Source organism: Tamandua tetradactyla, chromosome 9 (assembly GCF_023851605.1).
Source record: "Tamandua tetradactyla isolate mTamTet1 chromosome 9, mTamTet1.pri, whole genome shotgun sequence".
Classification (NCBI taxonomy): Eukaryota; Metazoa; Chordata; class Mammalia; order Pilosa; family Myrmecophagidae; genus Tamandua; species Tamandua tetradactyla.
Window position 1 is genome coordinate 49,536,829 of NC_135335.1, and position 16,108 is coordinate 49,552,936.

The window sequence follows — 16,108 nt, forward strand, 5'->3', positions numbered from 1 at the left end:
CGTCTAAAGGTCGCTGGGCGGGGGCACGGCACCTGGAGCAGGCACGGTGTGGACAGAGGCCGCCACGAGGAGGAGCAGCGCGGCCTCCTCTGCTTCCCGTGGAATTCGGTTTCTGCCCCAGATTTAGAGTGAAAAAAAAAAAAAGAGCACACTTTCAGGTGCTTTGAAATGAACATATTTCACTGGTGTTAAAGAGCCCGCCCTCTCCTTTGAGAACAAGCACGGCCTGCACCTGTCAGGCTCTGCAATGACAGACTTTCACCCACCCCCCCATTTACCCACCCACCCACCCACTCATCCACACACCCACCCACCCACCCATCTGTCCAGCCATCCACTCACCCGTCCACCACCCTCGGCCATGCATCTCTAATCGGATGTCTGCCAGGCACCAGGTCTGCTTGACACTCTGGCGGGGGTGAACGAGACCAGCTCAGTCCCTGCTCCTACGGGGCTTGGGGCCAAACTGGGAAGAGTCTCGATGAGCAGTCTCACCACAGCCCCTGCTGGGAGGAGCCTGGGGCAAAAGGGGACTTACGGGAGCACTGTCCCTGGGCTGGAACCCGGGAGCTGGGGTTGGAAAAGCCTCAGAGAGGCCCAAGAGAAGTGGGAATGGTGCTGGGCGTCCGTGGGTGCGGGTTGGGGGGGGGAGTGGCGCGGAGAAGAGTGCTTGGGACAGGGACGCTGCGAGCAGGGAACGCAGGATGGGAGGAGAGTGTGGAGGCCTGCAAGGGGCCTTTTGTGGCCGTCGCCTGGTGGGGTGTGGGGGGTTGTCTAGAGGCCTGAGTTCCCACTCAGGGTGGACTTGCTTTTTAAATCCCAGGCCAGCCCACACCCTACAAGCCAACGCATTTGCTGGAATTTTCTTCGTCAGAGTTGAGATGTATTCGCTGTACTGTGGACAGCACTTCTGCCCCTCTGAATGCTCTCCTTGTGTCATGGGCAGGGCTTCTGGGCACCCGGGGGTGGTTTGTGTCCCCAGCACCCTGGGCGAGGTGGCTCTCATTGCCCAGGTCTCAGGTATGAGCTGCTCGCCATAGCACCTGCAGCAGGTGGGACAGTCTCACCTGGTGGTGATCCACGTGCCAGGACACCAACCCTGTGTGGTGCCGGGACATGGCACATCAGCAGATGCCTCCCGCTTCTCAAAAGTAGCTGAAATCATTTAAACTAACTTATGCTTCTACCAGAAATGCGTCGAGTTCCCATTGCCCCGTATGCTGGCTGACACAGGGTGTTGGACTTTAAAACTTTACCTGCAGTGGTGGGTGGTGGGGGTGGGTGGTGGGCATGGGCGTGGGTGGTGGGTGGGGACAGGGGCGGTGGGTGTGGGTGGTGGGCGGGGGCAGGGGCGGTGGGCGTGGGTGGTGGGTGTGGGCGTGTGCATGTGTGACGGCTGTGGGCGTGGGTGGTGGGCATGGATGATGGGCGTGGGAGTGGGTGGTGGGTGTGGGTGATGGGCGTGGGTGGTGGGAGTGTGCAGTGGGCGTGGGTGATGGGCGTGGGCATGGGTAATGGGTGTAGGTGATGGGCGTGGGCATGGGTGGTGGGAGTGTGGGTGGTGGGCGTGGGTGTGGGTGGTGGGAGTGGGTGGTGGGTGTGGGCGTGGGTGGTGGGTGTGGGTGGTGGGCGTGGGTGGTGGGAGTGGGTGGTGGGTGTGGGTGGTGTGTGTGGGTGTTGGGTGGTGGGCAGTGGGCAAGGGCGTGGACAGTGGGTATAGGTGGCATCTCACTGAGGTTTTCCTGGCATTTCCCTGACTGCTGATGAGGACGAGCATCTTTTCAGAGGTGCAGTGACCAGTGGCTGCCCACTCAGGGTTTCTGCCCATTTTCCTCCTCTGTTGCTGTCATTTTATTGTTGAGTTGTAGGAACTCTTTACATATGCAGGGTATGAGTCCTGTTACTAGGTATGTGGCATAGCTCTGGGCAGCCTGTGGGGGGCTGTCTGCCTGACAGTCCACCCGTCTGCCCTGGACCTCAAGGCTGCAGGTGACTGTGGAAAAAAGACTTGCCAGCAGTTCTGGAGTGGGCTGAGCTCTGGGGAACCAGGCCTCCAATTTCGTGGAGAGGCACCAAACACCCGGGCAGCGCCCAGCTCACCACAGAGGTCTGTGCTGGTTGCTGTGGGCCCAGCGCGTGTCCGTGTGTGTGAGTTATCAAGGAGGCAGCGAGGCCATGCGGGGACAGTGAGTGCCTGTGGATGCAGGGTCAGTGTGGGTGCCACGGCTGGGAGCTGGGCTGGGGAAGCCTGGCGGGGAGGACCAGCCACCGGCCACACGGCCAAAGCAGGGCGCTGGCATTTATTCCAAGTGTGAGGATGACACGTGGTAGATCCTGTGGGCCGGCCTGAGCTGACATAGTCACCAGGGACTCGGCCACACAGGGGACCAGGGATGCTGTGGGACCCAGGCCGGGGCGGGAGCCCCGAGGAGGGGCAGCAGCGGTGGCCCGGGAGAGGGCAGACCGCGCGGGGTTGGGCCTGGGCGGGGGCTGGGATGAGGCCTTGGTGGGGGGCGGGCTCGCTTGGCTACGCTCAAGAGTAACAGAAGACAAGACCACGTTCACCAGGAGGGACCCCAGTCTTCAGGGCCACACCCTGGGCAAGGGGTGCTGGGACGTTGGAGCAGACCGGGGGCTTCCCCACGGAGGGGGGCATGCGGGGAGGGTGGGGCGAGAGCTGCGGGGGCCCCAGCCTGAGGTTGCGCGTCCCACAGCCATGTTCTCATTGTCTGTGGCGTCCACACGAGATGCTGACGCTGGAAGCAGGAGTGGACATGGATAGCCTGCTCGCCACAGGCACACGGGCACTCGGTAAAGCGAGTGTGACTGGGCCCCGTGGCCAGCACACTGACGTTTCCCACGGGATGGCTGGTTCTAGGCCCGGCACCAATGCCCACCAGTCGGGGTGGCATGCGAGCTCCCGTGGGCTCGGGAAATGCTGCCTGAGCCAGCCAGAGGCGCGGGAGGGGGGGTCCACGCGGCCATGGCCACACCGCACGTGGGGACTCGCTGGGGCTGCAGGGATGGACTGCAGGGGACACTGCTCAGCCCTTCGGGGCAGAAGCCGAGTGCGCCCGTCACTTGTGTTGCCAACGTCCTCGTAAACACAAGTGGGGGTGTTCCAGGGACCAGCTGGTGTTCTGAGAATCATTTTGGTTCACGACTGCCCACGGTTTAATGAAAGCACTCCCTAGCACAGAAAGGATGGTTACGGGCGTGATGTGTCTTAGGAGGAAAGATCCTGGCGCGTTCTTTCTCCAGAGCATCCCGGGCCCCACCTCCGGGGCTCTGCACACCTGGTCAGCAGGTCCACACCTGCCAGTGGGTCCAGTGAGGCCGTGGGCCGGGCAGGAGACAGGGCCGCCCACACCAGTAGCCCCCACTTCAATTTCTCTCGGCCACAAGACAGTCGATGCCTCGGGTGCACACAGCAGGCACTCCCACCCTGGGGGGCTCCAGGCAGCCCCCACCTGCACCGTGCCAGCACATCGTCCACTCTACAGCCTCCGCTCAGGGCCAGGCGTCTGGAAAGCACTTTGCAATTACCAACCATTTCTTCATTTTCATGTTCTGCGCAATTAGACAAAACATGATGCTTGTTTGTTTTTTTTTTTAATATGAGTGAAATAAATGACCCAGGAAGCTATTATATGCACGCGGATTTTCAGTACAGAGTGTCCGTGATTATTATGTTCCTTTTCCTCAAAGCCCATGACGGGTGTGACAGGGTCGGGGAAGGGCGTGGGACTCAGCTACGTAAACAGAACACGACACTGGACGCGCGTCTACACGGTGGGGCCTGGGCTGGCCGCAGGTCCAGCTATGGCACCAGCGTGGCCCATGGCACAGACAGCGCAAGCAGTCAGAAGATAAGCGCCTTTTTGTTTCCACTAAGATAGAGGTTAGATAGTAAGGGCTTCTCTCTTCTCCCATTCTCACTTGCGCCTCTCCCATCTGGAGGGACGACCCTTCGGGGCCTTCTTTCTTCAGTCCACTCTAAACCATCAGCCAATGGCGGAGCTGGAAAGAAAGCAGGATTGATTCAGAAATGCACAGGGAGGCACCCGGGCGACGCAAGTCCTTCCCGGAGCCCGCCCCAGCTCAGGGCGCAGCTTGATAGAGAAAAGGAGAGGGAGCACAGTGGCAGCCAGAGGCAGCCCATGGTCAGAGGCTCTGTGGCCCCATCCTGGGGAGCAGCTGCTGGGTGGCCAGTCTCAGTGCAGGTTCCAGGTCCTTCCTCCACCAACTCGCTGAGTGAAGCAGCAATGTCCACCCTGTCTTAGGGCCCAATTCCCCCAGGGAGAGGCAAATGCTGCCCCCTCTGCTCCCCACTCCCCAGCTTGCCAACTGTGCGTGGACTGAGGAGAGAAAACAGCTACTTAGACTCTCAGCAAATGTCAGCGCCTGCTGTTCGGCAGCCTCTAGGTTCTGCCCTTCGACAGAACCAACTGGCAGGACCGTGGCTGCAGCATTTCCTGAACCAGAGCCTGTTGTGTTTACTCTGACTGGGACACACCCAGGATGAATCTGCACCTGTGTTGCTGGGAGGGCATGTGGGGGCCAGGGGTCCCTGGGGAGCTGGGCTGCTGGCAGGTGAGGCCGGCCAGGTGAGGCTCGCACAGGCAGAGCCCGGGAGAGGTGGGGGGGGCCCTCAGTGGGGGCCTCGGGGGTGTGGTCAGGAGCTGCTGAGCCCAGAGAGCCAGAGCACAGCCAGCGGCCCCAGCTTCCCTTGGGGCGAGCCCTTGGGGTAATGACACTGTCTGATTTGCGGGTTTTAAATATATAGAACTGGGATTCTGGCAATGATAGAATATTAATGAGGAGGAAGATTTAAGGCCTGTAAAGTTCCACATGGATGTGGAAATATTGTTTCACTTTAGACTTTAAGCTAAATGTTCATGGTACAATTTCGAGGGTAATTACTAAAGCAGAAAAAGCTATATGGGTTCTAAATGGGTAGAGGAAAAACGTGTAATGAGAAAAACAAGCCAAAACAAAGACCAATAAATAAAAGGACAATAAAAGAAAACATAAACATCAAAAGTGGGACAAAAAGAATTAAAAAGATACTAGAATCCAAATCCAACTATAACAATAATCATAACGACAAAAATGAATTAATTTGCCAGAATATCAGGGCATTAAATCAAGATCTATGTTATATTTACAAAAGACACCTAAATCTTAAGACCAAGAGGCTGAAAGTTAAAAGACAGCGAACGCTATTCCAGGCAAACTCAGAAGAAACCGGGCATTGCTGTCACCTGGGACGGCAGCAGCGCTAGGGAAGGCAGCGGGTTCAGGCTCCAGGAGGAAATGACCCAAAACCTGAGGCCCCAGGCAGAACAGCCCGGGCCTGGCTCCCGCCCCTGCTCGCACTGGCTGAGCCCCTGGGGCCCTCTCCATGCCCGCCAGTGCCCATGCAGGTGTCGCCTTGCCGGCCCCGCGTGGCGCTGTGTCCTCCCCGGCCTCCTCTCCTCGCCCGTTCGTTCGTGGCAAAGTGCAGCTCTGTCAGCACCGAGGACAGGAATACGCGCCCTCCTAGCTGCCCGCCGCGGCCCTCGGGGGTTCCCTCCCTCCGAGGTCTGCCCCGGGGCCCAGCGGGGCGCTGCACTCACCGTGAACTGGCGGACCTGCCCTCCATCCACCAGCTCGTGGTCCTTCTCAGGCGTGATGGCGTAGGCCAGTTTCTGAAAGAGAGCAGAGGCTGGTGGGTGGCGGCACCCTCGCTCGGCCATCGTGCGGCTGGCACCCTGCCCAGGCGTCTCTAATCTCGGACGAGGAGCAAGTCCATCAAACCCCCGACTTGAGTGAGACGTGACCTCGGAGGTGGCGGGTTTTCGGGTGCTGGCTCTTCGAGGAGAGTGTGGCAGCGCAAGGATGCGCCCAGCTTGCCGAGCCGGGGGCACTGGTCAGGGGCAACCGCAGGTGCATACGTACAGGTGGTGCTGGCCGAACACCCAGAGATGTGACCACCAGGCTGGCCTGCCCACCTTGCCACGGCCAAATTCCCCAGATCCCGGACAGAGGCCGTCCAATGCCCTCAAAGTCTCTTGCACATCTCGGGGGACTCTGGCCACTGCCCCATCCCCAGTGGTCACCACACCCCATTTGCACCTGCCCTGGCTGCTGAGGCTAGGTGGGAGGTGCGGGACCAGTGGAGCTGCAGACCCCTGCTCTGAGCTCCTGTAACCAGGGCCTATGAGGGACCACCACCCTCGTCCCTATGGCTAGGTCCCCACCCAAGAGCTGGTGGTCAGTGCGCAGGGCTGCAGGGAGGGGGGCTGTCATGCTTGGCCTGCGGCCACACCAAACCCCAGGATCATCCCCCACCACCAAGAGAGTCTGGGTGGGCAGCCTTGGCCACGCCCTGTATTGGCCCCAGGCCCTGGCCTGACCGGCCTCGGGGGGCGGGGGGCTGGTCACTGTGGGGGGCACCCACCACTGTGCCAGGCCCTGAGGCGGGGTCCCCGGACCAGCTGGGGCTTTGCTGCCCACTGCCAAGCCTGCGGAGCACAGGCATCGAGTGGACCACACACACTCCCCACGCGCTCCAAACACAGGGCTCCTTTGAGGAGGACGGGCCTCTCGTCAGGTTCCACAGTCCAGGGGACCAGGCCACCCGCCCTCTTTAGCTGAGAACCCCACGGGGCAGATGAGGAAGGGGCTGTCCGGAAGCCGCCAGAGCTACCTCGAGGTGCCCGCCGGAACCCTGACCCTGCTCCCCCGCCCCCTGGGACGCAGCCACCTGGAGGGGGTCACAGCCCTGAGGTCGCCGCCGGAGTGTCCGTGCTCAACCCCTCACAGCACAGACACACAGACAGACACGTGGACACAGGGACAGACACACAGACGCATGGAGAAACACACATGCAAACAGACAGACATACACAGACTCCCAGGCGCAGGGACACACGGACACACACAGATGTACAGGTACACATGTGGACAGAGACACGTGGACACACGCATGGGCACACACAGGGCCGCCTGGACACACAGACACCCCCCCCCCCAACATATGCACCCAGAGTGTCACAGCCATGTATGGACCCTCCCAGCGCAGGGCCAGCCAATCCCTCGGTGTGCGCCGTGCTCAGCCGCCGGCAGAGCGGACAGCCGGGCGCCAGGCCCCCCGTCTGGGCCCCCCGCCCGGGCTCCCGGGGACGCACCTCTCGGAAGGAGCCGGGCAGGCTGCAGAACTTGTAGGCTGCGTAAACAGGCACCATCGCCATGGAGGATGCAGCAATGACCCAGCCCAGCGCGGTGGCCCAGCCCGGGAAGACGTAGGCGCCGTAGCGGGGGGGCCTGAAGGTCACGATGCTGACCACAACCACAAACTGGAATGAGGGACAGGAGTCAGGGGGTGCCTCGTGGCGGGGAGAGGCTCGAGGGCACCAGAGCGGCCCCCCGCGGGCACCTCCAGCCGATGGCCACCCAGCACCTCACCCCTGCGAAGATGAGGCAGTAAAACAATTTAATAAAAATAATTTAAACACAAAAATAATTTTTAATAGGCAAGGCGGAACCTGGCCTGGGCGGGGTCGTGGGCAGCGGCAGCCAGTAAATCCTGGGGTTATGGTTCCAGGACAGGGTTAGATGAGGGGTGCCGAGCCCTCCCACGCGCACGGGGTTCGTGGGTCTCTCTCGTGTCTGTGAGAACCTTGCGGCGGGTCTGGAAGACCAGCTGTTGCAGAGGCCCACGCCGCCGCCGCTCACCCACAGCCCCAGTTCCCTGGCGTGCAGCCGGGAGCAGACAGTTGAAGCCGGTCTTGGGGCCGCCCGGGTAGCCGGGAGCTTCGGCAGCTCTCTGCATTCTTGGGCGCAGCCTGCACCCCCTGCAGCGAGACAGGCCTAGGGCAGGGTTCCCTTCAGCCCCCACCCTGTCTCATCACTGTCCTGCTGAGGTGTGGTTTTCGCTGACCTGCTCTGTACTATTCTAGCCTCCGGTAGCCTACTCCACTCTCCTCTATCTGCTTAAAAACAAACTGGCCACTCAGGACACTAGTTTCATGATCCAGTCTCACCATGCAGCTCTGGGCGGGGGGGGGGTGCTCGTCTCCTCACTTGCTCCCAAATCACGTCTGATGTGTGGACAGACCTTATTTCAGGGTCACCCCCGTGTTGGCCAACGGCTGCCACGGGGGAGGCGGCTCAAGAGTCTGTTCTCTGGAGGGATCTCTTGATGCAGCGCATTCATCATGCCCTTAGCAAACGTGCACTGCACGTGTACATGTAAAAATAGTAAAGCGGAGTTCAAGATGGAAGAGGAGGAACGGAGCTTCCACATGGGCCGGAGAGCTGAAAGGCAGACCTGGACAGATCTCCTAGAAGGGGTCCCTTCCATGCTGCATTTGGGAGCTGCTCGGGGGGCTGGTGGAGGAGCCCCCACAGCAGCGGGCCGGTGGATGGTGAATCAGCCAGTAGAGGGCAAGGCCATCATAAAACAGACTCCAAGCGGGGATCCGGCATGGCTTTGGGCTCCCCAGGATGGGGCCCCGTACCCTACTTCTTCCCATAGCTGGGCACCCGCTGCAAACACAAGTGCCGACTCTTTCCTGCCGCCCTGGGGTCTCCTACCACAGGAGCCCCACTGGCCCCAGTCCTGTGGGCCCGGCCGCTGGTCGGGGGTGGGCGGCCTCTGTGAGGAGCTCACAGCCGGCTGCCGAGGCTGGAGGTGCCGCCTGCGGCTACCTGCCCATGGGGGCTGACAGTGGACAGGCTCAAGCCCGGAAGCCACCTGGTCTCAGCCACTTGCTTGGCCACTGCTGTGTGGACGCGGCCACTGCTGTGTGGACGCAGCCACTGACCACACAGTGGGTGAGGCCGGGCCCCGAGGAACCCGCACTGGCACGGTCATCAGGCGACAAGTTTGACCCCTGACCCGGACAACAAAAGGCTCCTAGCAGCCGCGTTAGTGGTGTCGGTGCTGGGGGCAGTGGGAGGTGGCATCAGGCACAGTCCCAGCCTGGAGCCTCCAGGACCTGCTACCCTCCCACAGGGGCTGAAACCCTGTCTCACTCCTAAAGACATGCCCTTGGGCCGGCTGCCCTGGTCACTTCCCCAGCACAGCAGGTGTGGCCCCAGGGCTGGTGTCCCCAGTGGCCGTAAGGCAGGGTCCAGGGAACTGGGGACTCACCTAAAGGCTCCTCGGAGACAGAAGGAAAGGTGGAGGTAGGAAACCTTCAGGAGGACCAGAAGCCTGACCTCCTTGGCTGAAACCCCTGAGACCCCCCCCTGCTTCCAGCACAGCAGCCCCACGCTCAAAGCAGCGCTCAGCCCCTCCTGGGTCTCCCAGCACTGGCTTCTCTCCCCTGGGGACCCCAATGCAGCTATGGCTCAGCCGTATGGCAGGAGCAGGAGGAGGGGGCAGGGGAAGGGTGGGCAAGGGGAGGGGGCAGGAGGGGGCAGGGGGAGGGTGGGCAGGAGGGGGGGCAAGGGGATGGGAACAGGTGGAGGGAAGCAGGGGGAGGATGGATAGGAGGGGGGCAGGGGGAGGGGACGGGGGAGGGCGAGCAGGAGGGGGCAGGCAGGAGGGGGGCGGGAGAGGGGGGCAGGGGGAGGGCGGGCAGGGACTGGCAGCCTTACCAGGAGAAAGCAGGGGCTGACAAACTTCCAGCACAGCCGCCAGTAGAGGCCGGGCCGCCTTCCGATCATCTGCTTGATGTCGTCGCTGAACTGCCCGACGCCTGAGGGAGACAGCAGTGGCCACGTGGCAGGGTCAGCACAGCCATGGCCACAACTGTGACTCTGGGCACACGTCAGGGGTCTTCACTGCTGTCGGGTCCCACCTCCCAGGAATACCAAGCTTGAGCGGCAAGCTGACACCCAGGTCCCCCTTCAAGAGATGGCCAGGCCCCAACCCGACGCCTGGTCGTCTAAAGCTGACCGCGGGACCCATGCGTGTCCTGGTGGGTGTGAGGGAGGCGGGGCGCTGCCCGTCTCTGATGCACCAGGAGGGGCGTCAGGGCTGCCGAGTGAGCCCCCTCCCGTCTGGCTGTGGGGTCGAGCACTCCCTGACCTCCTCTCTGTCCGCCAGCTGTCCCGGGGACGCCTCCACAATCATTCCTGGTCAAGAAAAGCTATTTCTAGAAACAGAATTAACTGGCATCTCTTTCCCCAGAAAGTGCCCGAGGACCAGCTTTGGAAGGTGTGTTCATTCAGGAGGGGCTGCTTGCTGACCCCTTTCGGGCCTGGTGGGAACCGCTCAGCAGTGCCTCCTGCCCACGCCACCCACGTCCCATACGCGCGTGTGCCCGGTCTGAGCTGCGCGGCTGCGGCCAGCCTGTGCCTTTGGCGAGGCCTGGAGGTACTGCATATGGGGGACACATTGGAAGGATACCCCCATCCAGCATCCCGCCTTCCGCACCGGCCTTCACATCGGAGGTCCTGACATGGACAGGTAACTCCCAGGCCAGGGAGGGGAGAAGGGCTGGCCCCATGGCCAGGGGAGGGACGTCCTCTGTGGACCCCCCAGGGCAGCCATGGCCCACCCTGCCTGCAGGGAGCCTCGGGGCATGGGGGGACCAGCGTGTCCAATGTGATCTGATTAGAAATGCAGCTTTTGTTTCCTGTAGACCAGACAGTCACGTATGGCTGGAGAAACAAAACGGCCCTGCGCCCTGGGCTGTGGCAAACCCACCGGGCAGCGCTTCCCCTACAGTTTCCGAAGCACCAAGTTCACAGGGGTGGCCTAGGTTTGCAGTCTCAGCACTGGCCAGAGCAGCCTGGATTAGCTGAGCAGAGGACTGCCACCGGAGCTGAGCACGGGGACCCCGACCCCAGCTGATCACCGCAGATGAACACGGGGACCCCCCACCCGAGCTGAGCACTGAGACCCCCACTGTAACCAGCTCTGCCCTGGGAAGCCCCACTGCTCGGGCAGCCCTCCCCGTCCGCTGCCCCCTGCCCGCCTGTGCTGGGCCGCGACTCGGTGACTCCGTGGTGACCCCCAGGTGGATTTCCTGAGCCTAAGCGCTCCCGGCAGCTTTGCAGAACGAGGGCGGCCCGTGAGGGGCGGGGCGGCGAAGCGGATCATGGGCGTGTGCGCCCCGCGGGACCCTACCGTAGAACCAGGCCACCCCGATGGCTTCAATGAGCACCCCGAAGAGGATGGACGTGCCGGCCGCGAAGTGGTCCAGCAGCGTGAACACGTAGATGCCGCCCTGCGAGACGCGGGAGCACGGCCTGGACCGGGGGGCACCGCGGGCCGCACCCGTCCCAAGCCCTTCCTAGGCGGGCGCCTGGGCGCAGCGCTTCCGAGACCCGCCCCTACCCGCGCCGCGCGCCGGCCGCTCCCCCTTCCCAGGCCGGGGCAGAGAAAGAACCAACCAGATCCAAACTCGGCGGGGCCCCGGGACCCCTCTTGGCCAAATAGACCCCCGGACCCAACGGCGCCCAGGGGGCCGCCCCCAAGGAATGCCGGGGTTGGGGTCCTCGCGGCGCCCCCCGAGGCCCCACGTACGCTGGTCACGCAGAGCAGGGACAGCAGGAAGGTGGCCAGGACGACCAGCAGCGTGAAGAGCTCCCGGTGCCGGTGCAGCAGCTGGAACTCGTCGGCCAGGCCCGTGATCACCGACTCCATGCCGCCCATCTGCAGCGGGACGCGCGGGACAGGCGCTGGGTGCGGGCTGGGGGCCGTGGGGCGGCAAGACACCGCGCGCCGGGGCCGGGCTCTAGCGTCATTCCCTGGGCTTATGTCGGGGGCGGGACTCGGAATTGGGGAACCGCACAGCTGTCTAAGGTGCAAAATACCCTAAAGTAAAGTCAGCCCCAAGCCCACGGGAGAGGGGCAGCGAAGACCCGCGACCCCTGAGGGCAGCTTGCCCCGGGGCGGGGGAGACCCCATCCGGCCAAGGTCACACACCCCTGGCCACCACGGGCTGGGGATGGGCAGCTCCAGGGCTGGCCACCTTCTCAGCACCAGGTCTCCCCCAAGCCTGGCCGTCTTGGCCTCCCTGGCTATGTCCTCGCTGACCCCGAACCTTGCGACCACCGGACATCATCGGCGGCTCCGAGTCCTACCCAAGGGCCTCCCGTTGCCCCGCGAGCCCCGCTCCTGGCATAGCCGTCCCCAGGGTGCAGGGCTTCCAGTCGGTGGCGCTGACCAGGGCACACAGGGCCGGGGCTGGCTGCAGGACCCCAGGTTCGAGGCTGAAGCTCAGGGCAAGTGCCGTAAGCGCTTCGCAGGAGCCTCCCCCAGGCACGTGGGGAAATGGCCCAACGCCCCCACAGAAAGGCCGCGGTGTGCGGGACTTCGCAGACACGCCCTGGAAGTGAACAGGCTGCGCACAGCCTGTCACGCGTGACACGGCGTCTCAGTGTGGCCCCAAACGGGCGAGGGCAGCCATGCTGCCCCCTCAGGATGTGCCCAGCCCAGGGGCGAGAAGCAGTGGGTGCCCTTGGGGGCCAGCAGCAGGGTCGCTGCCCAGCCCGGACCCCCGCCCCGCCCTGGAAGCCCACTGGGCCCTTGTGCTTGGGGTTGGTGAGCCAGGACAGCGTGGGGCGGGGCCTCACGGGGTGGCGCAGCGTGCGGGGCCCCGCGGGGTGGCCTCCCCATCGGCGCCCGAGACCCTTCACTCACGGCGCTGTCGATGCCGAGCGTGAGCAACATGACGAAGAAAACCACGGCCCAGGCAGAAGAGAGTGGGAGTGTGGCCAAGGCCTCTGGGTAGATGATGAAGATGAGCCCGGGGCCTGGGAGCAGAGCGGACGGTCGGCGCCTGCTCCCCATGCCAGGGCTCTCGTCCTCTGCCCCACCCTCCCTGAATGGCACCATGGGGTGCGGGGCACTGCGAGGATGGTGGAGAGCAGACACCAAGAGTGGGAAAAGGAAGCGAGGGCTTCCAGGGAGGCTGTGCTCCTTCACGCCTGCCCATGCCTCTCCCACTTACCCATGCACGCTGTGGGGGACACCTAGACCCGACCCACGGACACACGTGTGCACCCACCTGCATGCGGCTATACCTGTGTACACACATGCACACATGTGTGCACCCACCTGCATGCGGCTATACCTGTGTACACACATGCACACACGTGTGCACCCACCCACATGCAGTTATACCTATTTACACACATGCACACATGTGTGCACCCACCCACATGCAGTTATACCTATGTACACACATGCACACATGTGTGCACCCACCCGCATGTAGTTATACCTATGTATGTAGGTGTACCCACGCACATGTACACATGCAGCTGCATGTAGCAGTCTGTGTACACACATGCATGTAACTGTGTCTGTATACACACATATACATACATGCCTGCTGTGTCTATGCATATACATGTATACATGTGTACACATATGATATGCAAATGGCACACTATTTTTTGTGCTGCTTTTCTCATTTAACAATGAAATTTTATCAATAGTTTTCTGTGCTGATGAATTCTTTTAAGTATGAATTTTAAGAAAATAACAAAGGCGGAGGCTCTCTAACCAAATTACTCTCCAAGGCGCCCCCAGCATGCCTTGTGACGGACTTCCGTGGGTTGATGGGTGTTGGGTTGAGGGGTGGGTGCCCTTCGGATGACACTCCCTTGCAGAGGGGCCGGGGCAGGGCTCAGACCAGAGCAGGGTGTTCAGGGCACTGGGGAGGCTCACTTCAGTGACCTAAGGCCTTGTGGACATGGAGACCTTGGGGGGTCAATGGCATTGGGGTCTCGTCCTGGGCTCTGGGCGGGGTCCCTAGCACAGCAGAGCCCCTCCCTGGGGTTTCATGGCAGCGGCATTCCCTCAGGCGTGCGGCATAAGCTGGCCCACCTCCCCTCTGGCCTCGAGGGCAGGTCACACCTGCATGCACCTGTGGCCAGAGCAGGCACTCACGGCCAGCCTTGCTGCATGCCTGCGGGGACAGATAATCCCACGAGCAGGGACATCTGCCTTCACAGACGTGATGTGGCGCCGGGAGTGGCTGTGTAGCCTCATGCTGGCACGTGGGCTCACCCCCAAGCACAGGAGAGCAGCCTCTGGCCACACACAGAAGAAGAGTGTGCCCCCAGAGCCGGACCACCCCTCCCCCCAGAGCCAGACCACCCGTCCTTATCCCCCAGGCTGGGGTTCCTCCAGCATCCCTGACCTCTGCCTCCAGCACCTTCCCCCCCTGCTGGGCCTCCTGGGTTGGGCTCTGGCTAGTGTGATGCACACGGATATGGCAGCGGGTGCCGCTCGCTCAGTCCCTGTCCCTGCTCGGGGTCCTGGAAGCCCACTCGACAGGGGCTCCCCCAGCCTGGGGCTCTGACTCTGAGGAGCAGGACACCCCTCTGACCTGTAGCCCAGGAAACTTGTGTTGCTCGAGGCCGCTGAGCCTTTGGGAATGGTTTGTTACTGGGCAGAACCCACCACCCTGACTGATATAGGTGCTGAGGCCAGATGGGCTTACACTGAGCTTAAAGATGAGAAATCTGCTGCCCTGACCAGCAGAGGCCCCCCCAGCTGCAGGGCAGCACCCCCACACGCCAAGGAGCGTCTGGGCTAGGGAACACGTGTGGTCTCATTCCAGCAGGTGCAGACCTGGGTGGGGGTGACGGGGGCAAGCCTGGGGGAGGCGGGAGTACTGGGGCGGCACAGGGAATCACCCAGGACTCAAACGATCTCGAAGTAAAAAATATCTGCCCAGGTAGTACTTGCCCATGTTCATGCTTCATTTGGAAAGATCTGCAGACTTGGCTCCCACAAGCCTCTCCTCACACAGATGGAAATTATAATTCTTTTTGGTTCCCCCAAACCTCAGCAGGAGGCGTGTCTGATGTGAGCCTGGGGGGCGGGGCCCTCACTTATCTCCCAGAAGTTCCTACAGGGTCCTCCGGTCAGCCCCTGTGGTCGCCCAGATGCCCCACTGGAAGCGGATGGGGTGGGTGGGGTGGGGGCGCTGGTTGGAGCCTGGCCCAGCCCAGGAGCCTGGGGGACGTGTTAGCGCCAATCCTTGCCTCCCGCTCCATGCCCGAGCTGACATTTCACCTTGTTTTCTTGGGAACTAAGGCTATAAATGACATTTACTTTGCTTGTTATGGAAATGTGTAGGACATTAAGCTTTACTGTCAGGAGCTAATAGAGGTTTTTCACAAGCGATTACTATGTATCATCAAAAAGGGCAAAAAGCGGTGAAAATGCATAAATGCAACACTGGGTAAATCTTTGCATTACATTTCCTCTCCCACCTTTATTGGATTTCTTTCCTGGAGGAAAGCACGGGCTTTGGAAGCGGGCCCACCTGAGCCTCCATTCCAGCTCCTCTGCCTTCTCGTTCCCAGCCTCGTGCCTCTTTCCTTACTTGCAAAGTGGGGGTTCCAATACCCAACTCCCCAAGAATCCCGTGGGACAGTGAGGGCACACCCTGCTTAGCCCGGGCAGCGCTGGCAGCGACTGCGCCTGCCAGGCTAGGGCCTTTCCAAGCCTAAGGGGCTGCGGGAGTCCCTGGCAGGAGGGCTGGCACCCCGGACGATGGGGCCCTGGGCGAGGGCCGGCCCAGGAGGGCAGTGGGCTCTAGTGGCCGCCCGCAGGTCCAGCCTGAGGCGGCTGAAGGTCCTGGGAGGGGCCCTGAGCTCCTACGACTGCCTCCCCACGTCCTTCACCCTGCTACCAGAGCCGGGCAGGCCCCAAACATCGGGGTCTTCAGCAATCTGCACCCCCCTGCCAGCTCCCCGACCCTCCCCTGCCTGCCCCCCTTCCTTCTGAAGCCAGCAGCCCCAACCTGTGCCCCCCGTGCCCTCCACTCTCCTGAGACTGGGCCACCTCCGGCCCTGGGCACAGCTGCGGGTTGGGCAGTGAGCGGGAGACACAGGGCTCCACTGCCCCCGTCGGGAGGCCTCGGGGTTTGTCGGGTCATTTCCAAACCCCAGGAGAAGGGCACAGCCCCTGGGCATACAGCGGGCAAAGCCCTGGCACAGATGGAGTACTCACTGCCCCAACAACCCAACTTGCTTTTGACAAAACGTGGAAGCGGGAGCCCGGCTTCCCTCCTCCTTCTCTCCACCCCCACCCGCCCGCAGCTGCGGCATGCACCCCAGACCTGGCCCAGGCACCCTGAGAACACCTGGGGTCAAGGGGACCCTCAGAAGAGAGGCTATGCTGGGGACCCCTGGGGCGCGGCGGCTG

General features: G+C 62.3%; 1 protein-coding gene across 1 annotated transcript in view; it reads right to left on the reverse strand.

Moving 5' to 3' along the window:
* Positions 1 to 3,604: 3,604 nt before the first annotated feature.
* Positions 3,605 to 16,108, reverse strand: part of SLC6A3 (solute carrier family 6 member 3) — a 32,468-nt gene continuing 19,964 nt past the window's right edge. The window contains exons 8-14 of the mRNA XM_077116805.1: positions 12,584 to 12,696; positions 11,465 to 11,593; positions 11,066 to 11,165; positions 9,589 to 9,689; positions 7,173 to 7,340; positions 5,619 to 5,690; positions 3,605 to 4,020 (exon numbers count right to left, since the gene is read on the reverse strand). Of these exons, the coding sequence (XP_076972920.1) occupies positions 3,997 to 4,020; positions 5,619 to 5,690; positions 7,173 to 7,340; positions 9,589 to 9,689; positions 11,066 to 11,165; positions 11,465 to 11,593; positions 12,584 to 12,696 (707 nt within the window). The 3' untranslated portion in view covers positions 3,605 to 3,996. The remainder of the gene's footprint in view (positions 4,021 to 5,618; positions 5,691 to 7,172; positions 7,341 to 9,588; positions 9,690 to 11,065; positions 11,166 to 11,464; positions 11,594 to 12,583; positions 12,697 to 16,108) is intronic.